At 32.8% G+C, this 9,069-nt stretch overlaps 1 protein-coding gene across 1 annotated transcript; it reads left to right on the top strand.

Moving 5' to 3' along the window:
• LOC108688541 (ubiquitin carboxyl-terminal hydrolase 20) lies at positions 1–5,221 on the top strand. Its single transcript, XM_018194841.1, has 4 exons — positions 1–476; positions 2,052–3,815; positions 4,387–4,652; positions 4,781–5,221. Exons 1-4 carry the CDS (start codon positions 58–60, stop codon positions 5,083–5,085), a joined length of 2,754 nt encoding a protein of 917 aa, XP_018050330.1. The 5' UTR covers positions 1–57; the 3' UTR covers positions 5,086–5,221.
• The last annotated feature ends 3,848 nt before the right edge of the window (positions 5,222–9,069 follow it).

Genomic DNA, 9,069 nt, shown 5'->3' with positions numbered 1-9,069 from the left:
GTCATTTTCATTGATGAAAAAGGATCGGCGATCTGCCATCCTCGAGAAAAACGAAAAATGCCATTAGTCGTAAGGAATTGCCCGCATTTGGCCAACCGCGGCGATCTCGCCTTCATCGAGGCAGTGATGGCCCGGGAAGAGCGTTTCGCTAAATGTAGTGACTGCGACACTTCCGGACCCAACCTCTGGCTCTGCCTATACCCCGACTGTCGTTGGGTCGGCTGCGCCGAAACGCATCTCGATCACAGCACCATCCACAACCAGAACTTCCCGTCTCACTGTGCCCACATGAATCTGTCAACCAATAGGATCTGGTGCTATGCTTGCAAGAGCGAGGCAATCACCAAGCATGTTCCATCACCCCCATTATCACCGACACAAGTAGAATTCAAAACTATGGGCAACAAGTTCGCTGGAGATGCTCCTGGTAGCATCGAGTCTAAGCTTGATGGCTTAGACAGGTTGATGTTTGATAAGTAAGCAAATGCTCGAGTAATAATTAACATTGGTGCTGTTTATATCTAGATAATATTTCGTAGCAAAAATATACTATTGAAATCCACTTACAATTTTTACTGTGATAATGTTGCTATGATAATGACAGAAATATTTGTTGAATTAAACTTGCCAAAAATCATATTTGCACTTTTGATAATGAACAGTTACATTTTTTATCAAAATATTGCTATAATATATATTATATATTTACATATGGCATAATATATTATATATTTGTGCATAACATGTATTATATGTTGTATATCCTTTATTACAATTTTTACTGCAAAGTTGTTATAAAATTGTTGTATTCATTTTGGATGTTTTCTTTTGCTTGCAATATTGCGTCAAAATGAATATTTACCTTGTTGATAATTTGATTGTAACATATTTTAGCAAGTTTTGATTATATATTTATTATTAAAAAAAATGCTGGAAAAATGTTATATAGATGAAAAGTCTGTTTTTTCTGTAACTGAATTAATATATGTATACTTTTGAAATTTGAAGGGAAATAGATTTGATAGTTTACAAAAGTAAAGTAGAACATTCTACTGCAGTCTAATGCAGGAAAAAGGAAAGAAAAAATAGATTTAAGATTTCTATATTCATATTGGTCCCTTACCTCAAAAGTGATATAACAAAAGTGATAAAAAACTTAGTTTCCTAATTAAATTGTGAAATTAAATTGTGATGTTATTTGACTCAAAACAATATCGATAAAAAAAGAATATGTTCTTAAATGTTATTTTTGTCTTTTTCTTTCCATGACTCTTAAAACAATCAATTTTCGAGTTGTAATGTTTTGATTGTTTTCATTTTGAAGGTTTTGTTATGAAGAATTTAGTTCACTTTTAATGATTGATAGGATAATGTTTATTTGATTCATTCACTGTAATAATTTGAAAATCACATTTTTTAAATTATATTACTTTTGAAATAGAGGGATGATATGCAAAGTTAACGTTGGAAGTCTATGAGAAATGTACAAGAGTAATTATTTTTAAAAGTCTTATGTTTATATATAGCAAGGCTAATGTATTTCATATTCATAATCAGATCTTGTACTTAAGGCTTCCTTAAATTTATCTTTAGGTGCTCAGCAGCCAATGAAATAATTTGTAGAGTATCTGAAGATACATTTAAGGAAACCTTAAATATAAGGCCTGACTGTGAATACGGGCATAAAACTTTTATCATTAAAAATTTCTATATGAAATATGCAAATAATTATTTTAGTGATCTTATAAAAATTTCTAATGCTGAAATAATTACTTATGCTTTTTTATTTTATTGCATTTTTATGCTAAAACAATCTATTGTTGAATTGAAAAAACAGTTTTTTAATCTCCAGAATCTCATCTCTAGAATTTAGTAATTAATGATCGATCTTAATTAAGAACGATTAATTGATTTCGTCAATTGATTTCTAATTCACTTTTATTAATAACAAGATTTTTTCTGGATAAAAATAATATATTCAGCATGAGTTAAATTAAATTTACAATTGCAATTCTATGAGAAAAAAACATTTAATATATATTTTTTAACAGGTTTTATGGAGATTGGTCAATAAATAGAATCAATTCAGAGAAAGTAAGTTCATTTAACGAACGATCTGGGGATTCTCCCGATAGTACAGATTCAGATGAGAGCAAAGACTTCTCTGGAAAGCCCAGAGGTTTAGTGGGCTTGCAAAATATTGGCAATACATGTTACATGAATGCAGCACTACAAGCCTTATCTAATGTGTCTCCTTTAACTCAGTTCTTCTTGGATTGCGGTCATATGGTCAGTTATATGTCGAAAGATAGGAAACCTGGACTGAGTCTGAATTACCTGAACCTTATTCGAGATATGTGGAACAAGAAAACTAGAGGATATGTTGTGCCACATGGTATCCTTTCAGGCATCAGGACAGTACATCCAATGTTTAGAGGATACCATCAACATGATACACAGGAATTTCTCAGATGTTTCATGGATCAGCTACACGAGGAATTGAAGGAACACATTGAGGATGATAAAGACATCCAGCTGCGGTTGAAAGGATTGGGAGATCAATCCTCAGAGGACGAGGAGACCGAAATTGACGGCAACGCATCCAGTCAGTCCGACGCCGAATATGAAACCTGCGATTCAGGCGTGAGCGAACAAAGCTCTTTAAGCGATGAAGGTGAACGCGGTACAAAGAGACGTTACTCTCGCGTGTCGCAGACAGAAAAGCTACGAAATAAATTCACCAGTAGGAACATGAAAAAATCGAATATCGAACCGACGTTGCCGTTTGCTCCACCGCAACGGTCTCCGCAAAACTCTCCGGCCAAGCATCGCACCAAGAAACAAATAAAGACGCGCAGCATCATCAGTGATACTTTTGATGGCAAACTCTTGAGTAGCGTGCAGTGCTTAACATGCGATCGAATTTCTACTCGAGTGGAGACCTTCCAGGATTTGTCCTTACCCATTCCAAGCAGAGATCACATCGACATGTTGCATCAAGGTTCGTTGACACCACAGAAAGCTGGACCATGCTCAGACGTAGTCTACGTGACTAATCAGTCAGGCTGGCTGTCATGGTTCTTGCAATGGATGCGTTCATGGTTTTGGGGACCAGTGGTCAGTTTGCATGACTGCCTCTCAGCATTTTTTAGTGCCGACGAGCTCAAAGGTGACAACATGTACAGCTGTGAAAAATGCAATAAGCTGCGTAATGGCATCAAGTTTTCCAAAGTCTTGGAATTGCCCGAGATATTGTGCGTTCATTTGAAAAGGTTTCGCCATGAATTAATGTTCAGCTCAAAGATTGCCAACTACGTTTCGTTCCCCCTCGAAGGTCTCGATATGAGACCCTACTTGCACAAAGAATGCGTGTCCAAGATCACTACTTATAATTTGATATCGGTTATTTGCCATCATGGTACGGCTGGCGGTGGCCATTATACCTGTTATGCATTGAATCCTATTGCTAACAAGTGGTACGAGTTCGATGACCAGTGTGTCACGGAGGTATCACCGGAAACGGTAAAGCATTGCGAGGCATACGTACTGTTCTACAAAAAATGGTCGCCAGAGATATTACAGTTGCGCGACAAAACGATGGAATTGATGGAGATATCATCCCGCGAGGTGTCCGATTTAAATTTTTTCGTGTCTCGACAGTGGATCAATCGCTTCAATACATTCTCTGAGCCTGGTCCGATCGATAATTCCGATTTTCTGTGTCCACACGGGGGAGTAATTCCTGTTAGAGCGCAATTTGTTGACAAGATTAGTATGCCCATACCGCAAGCAGTTTGGGAATACTTGTACAATGCGTAAGTCTCTGATTGTAATAATATTATTACAGTAGGATTCCGTTCATTGTATTTTATTAAAGCACTCGATATTGTTTTTTACTGCTGAATTGGTTGGATTTGTGTACCTGTTATCATATTGGCTGCGGTACTAGAAATGCAGCACTGCAACTAATAATTTGATAACAAGTATATAAATTCAGCTAGCAATTTCAGCAGGAAAAGAAGCAGCCGATTAAAAAATAAATAAATTTGTCCCCACTTTTAAATATATAAACTCATAATTGAATTATTATCTGAATGATTCGAATAATAACGAGTTTAACGTTAATTTTCTGACTATTAGTTTCTATTATTGAAATTAAAAGTCCTGATAGAGAGAAGAGCTAATGAACTTTCATTATCCAAATTTTTTAATTAACGAACTGTCCTGTCTCTCAACATGTTTGAACAAACGGAGTTTTACTATACTTTTTATATTATGTTTCTGCACGCACGCACGCACGCACGCACGCACGCACGCACGCACGCACGCACGCACGCACGCATATACACACACACATATATTTCTAATATCTATTTTCTTTTTTAGATTTGGAGGAGGTCCAGCCTGTACACATCTATACGAATGTCCGACATGTGAAGAAAAATACGAATCCTTGCAAAAACGTAGACAGTACGAAATGGAGCTATTCCAACGGTTAAATACCGACAATCCCACAGCTATTTATGCGTTGGCTATGGCATGGTTGAGACAATGGCAAAGCTTTGTCCGAGGCAAAGAGACACAGCCACCAGGACCAATCGATAATAATTCCATTGTTGTAAATAAAAATGGACAAAACAGTCTTAAAGTTGGTAAGTCTTCTACCTTGATAAATAAACAAGTTTTTTTTTGAGAATTTGTTAACAATTATAATAATTCATAATAATTATCATTATTATGAAAAAAGTTTTTTTTTTACACAAATTCTCTTTTTTTATAGGCTCAGATTATGGTCAGATTCCCGAAGAATTGTGGCAATTTTTTCTGACTACGTATGGCGGTGGACCAGAGCTAATGCTCCACTCATGTCAACGACCGGTGTCCACTCAGCCTAACGTTTCTGTACATTCCGCGTCAAATCCAAATTTGATAGATTCGAATTTTAAATGCAATCGCGTAGAAGCTAAGTCTAACAAACTTTGTACGACCAGAAGCTCGGAGACGATTTCGCAACAGGACAGCGCAATCGAGAGCCTAATTTCAAACAGCGACTCCCATCAGCTGCAGAGGGACGTTTGTGAGTGAGTAGGATGTGCGAATTGCGATTTCGCAATCTTGTTAATCTCACGACAAATATTTCCATTGGTTTTCTTTAGTTTGGATTCTAAGTAATCAGATTTTATCCTACTTTTCGCTAAATTCCATATTTTTGAAGTTTCACGCTAGGCTCGAATAGTTCTTATCAAATGTTTACAGATGAGACGATATCTTGGAAATAAAACAATTATTGTCATTTTATGATTTGAAGGTAAAAAGACAAGCGGATATTTTTGTACCAGTAGCAATTTTTGTATGAAATTTATAAAGCTGAATTACGTGCTGCATCATGTGCTGAATCTAAAAATATTCAAGTCACAAAAAAACTGTATGGTATACATGATCGGATGCATTTGTCATAACATGTATTGTAAATATCTCGATGATGGTAATTTGTATTTTGTCATAATGTATAGTGGCATATTAATCTTGCTTAGAAAAATTAAAAAGTAGAACATTTATCTCTTAAGCCTATGACATATGATGCTTTTTTCTGCTGGATTGTTTACGTTTTAGCAAGTTATTAGACCTTGCACACAGAATATAGAATTTCTAGTAATTTACTAAAACACAAGCAATCCAGCAAGAAAACATGCATCGTGGCCACAGACTTTGCTGTGAGATAGAATCGAGAACAAAATTTGCTATGGAAAAGAATCGAGAATGTCATACGATACATTTTTATTTTCTTTCCAAATCATCGGTTTAGAAAATAGAATGACACTGATTGCTTTAAATCCATTGCTCTGATGCTGTAAAGCCTCGATTGTGCTTGTTCATCGACATGGAATTTCACTGTAATTTCATCCTTTTGGGAATATTATATATGACGGAAAACGTAGTTATAGTACAAAAAACATTTGCTATAGACGACTATTATTTAAATACAAATCTTTAGTTCATACTTTTGCCCAAAGTCTAGGCCGTAACAACTGCGCAATCTTGAATAGTTGTATTATATTTTTTATATTGGACATTCACCGGCGTGTGCATGTCATTCCTGCACATAGATACAAGTGGCTTTCATTTTCGAAGTTATGTACATAATGTCGTCACTTCTTCATTGGCGGGATAATCTTAATCCGAAAAGAAAAATAAAAGATACAGAAGACTGAAATCGATTTTATTTAAAAAGAAAAAAATGCTCAATTATAATGTATATTGATTTGATAAGTGGCAACTGACAAAATTGTACAACGTGATGCAAAAAACTTTAATCATCTTCATGTTTTGTTCTTTAACAGATGAAATTATTGTTGTTATTTAGTAAATTTATTGCTGTGCACATGTTTTTCATAAGATTCATAGAAAGTAAGAGTTAGCGTACAATTCGCCGATTTCTTTCACCTTTTTTTCAAACATGAAAAGTTAAGATTAGCAATTATTTATTTAATTAATAAAATATACTTCTTAAAGTTTCTGTTTTCTACAATCACATTAAATTGTGAATGATTCCATTTTTTGCATTACACGTAAGATAAATTAGTGTTTCGTGTGCCATCATGTTAGGAACAAAAATCTCTCTTATCTTTATACTTTTGTTTGTTCACAAATTTTAAAAAATTTTTAAAAATTTCTCACATGGATGTTCAAATATTTATCAAACACGACTCTCAATTGTATTATGTATAAAAATGAAGAGGAGAAAGATTGTCATGGTTTATAATATTTAAGAATTTATTTAGAATATTAAATATTAATGTTCATAATGTATATGTTAAATTACAACATATATTTTCTACATACCTTGTGATAAGTACCACTTTTAGTTTTACATGTCATGGTAGTCATTTCTTGCAATAAAATGTTTAAACAAATAATTTTATAAATATTTTATTGCTTAGTTACTTCAAGATTACAAAACATAATCTGAAGAGACTAGGATGAAAGCATTGAGCTATATAAGTATAGTGATTATATAAATACTTGAACACTTTGTATTAAAACAGCATACTTCCCTCTCTTTCAAATTTTTCTCTAGTATTTAAGAAACGTGTTCTATTGCTAGGCCATAATTGCATAATTTAATTATCTTACAGTGAAAAAATGAAGTCGCATGTTACGAGCTATCCGCGTAAACTCAATTGTGTTTTCATGACTTTCGTCTCGAGGATGTTTGTCCTTGTATAGCGATCATTTTAATATCACAATTGCGTATTGCGAAGAAGTAAAACGAAAGTGCAATTCCATTTTGCATTGCAGTTCCATTCACAGGAACGCAAACAATTAAAAAAAATTGTTGAAGCTAATTGTCTGTAATCATTATCCAGCAAAGTGCATAAGGTGAATAATAAATAATATTGGTTTCTTTATTTATTAAAATATCCAGATTCTAAGTCATTTCAAAGCGTTTCTTCGTAGTTTAGAGGAGAGTCATAATTTATTCAACAATATGAAATTTATTATTTTATAACAAATTGCTTCACCGTGACTTACTATGATTCAATCAGGATTGAAAAAAATCTAGTGAATAAAAAAACCATGATAAATTTCGGTTTTTACTATCTCAAATTTTAATCAATAAATAAATTAGTTAAAGCTAGAAAAATGATTAATCTACACTTAAGATATCTTTATATAACTTTATACAAAAAGATATGTTTGTGCTTTAATTAATTTTTACTTTAAGTAAATCATACTAATCACTATAGTTTAAAGTTTTAAAACAAATTAACGAGATTAAGCAATAGAATAATAAATCAATAGAATAACAACACCTTATCATAATAATAAAATCATAATAATAATAAAATCTTTAATTCAAATTAAGATGAAAAAATATTTAAAACAAAAACTTTACATACGTATATATGAATATATGTACATATACAGGATGTCCGGTAATGATCGCATAATTTCTCACGGGCAAGTAGAGCAATTAAACTGATTGTGAGTCAAAAAATCTTCTACTATTTTGCAATTTTCGGTTTAGGTATTTTACACACACACACACACACACACACACACACACACGCGCGCGCGCGCGCGTCATTTTAAATGGAAACTCCTATTTTTTAAATGAAAAGAGCAGAAAAAAAATTCTATGTTTAGATAGGTTCATGTATTCAAATTCAGCCCAGGGATCATTACAATGTCAACTTGATTTTTTAAATGAAAATTTAAAAATCTCAAACTTTAATTATCTTAAATAAAATAAAAAGAGCATTTAAATACTATTTATTTTGCGAAATAAAATATTTCTAATATGCTGACGCGTATTACAGTACGCGTGTTAAAAGCTCTGAGAACTTTTAGAGAACTTTTAGAGAATCAATGATTTGGTTAAAATATTGTAAAAAAAATTGTAAATAAAAAGAATATGAATTATATATTATATAATATAATAATAAAATAATATTTGCTACTATAGTGGTATATTAAAAAGACAACATTATAATTATTTAGTTCAAAATTTAGTAGTGTAAATTATCAATCAAGATAATACGCATATTAAAAAAAACTTGACATCATAAAGATATCATAGGCATCTTCTAGACAGACATTATTTTTGCATTATTATTAGATTTAAATGCGATGTTTAAAATAATCTAATTTTTTCATATTTTTTCATTTTTCAAAAATTGGATAAAAATTCAGATTAGGGGAACATCTTCCAATGATCTTGACTTTGATATATGTTGTCGAGGTCATAATCCTCCAACAGGCGTTAAGAGAATGCGAAGCGTTCTTAGAACGAGATATTGCCGGATATATTTACGCGAAGCGATGAGTTGCCCGAGATCATTATTATATCTCAATGATCGCTATGCCGAATTCTATTCTCAAATTCTATGCGTGATTAATCGATAGCTTCTATTCGAATTGTGTAATGAAAGTACATTTATTTTTTTCTATTTGCCCTAAGAGTGGTAATATTGCAACAAGTTCCAAATTTTGTTGAATTTTAATTTTAAGAAATGCTCACGTCTGCCTGGTCTATGAATTACGTTTCGAACTTCAGTCGACAGATGA

This window comes from Atta colombica, unplaced genomic scaffold, assembly GCF_001594045.1.
Source record: "Atta colombica isolate Treedump-2 unplaced genomic scaffold, Acol1.0 scaffold235, whole genome shotgun sequence".
Taxonomy (NCBI): Eukaryota; Metazoa; Arthropoda; class Insecta; order Hymenoptera; family Formicidae; genus Atta; species Atta colombica.
This window is presented reverse-complemented; position numbering and strand designations above follow the sequence as displayed.

Bases quoted from the DNA above. Each gene is read 5' to 3' on its own strand.
- LOC108688541 (XM_018194841.1), top strand. From the start codon at position 58: ATGCCATTAGTCGTAAGGAATTGCCCGCATTTGGCCAACCGCGGCGAT. The intron at 3,816-4,386 runs GTAAGTCTCTGA...TTTCTTTTTTAG, and splicing joins TGGGAATACTTGTACAATGC to ATTTGGAGGAGGTCCAGCCT. The intron at 4,653-4,780 runs GTAAGTCTTCTA...CTTTTTTTATAG, and splicing joins ACAAAACAGTCTTAAAGTTG to GCTCAGATTATGGTCAGATT.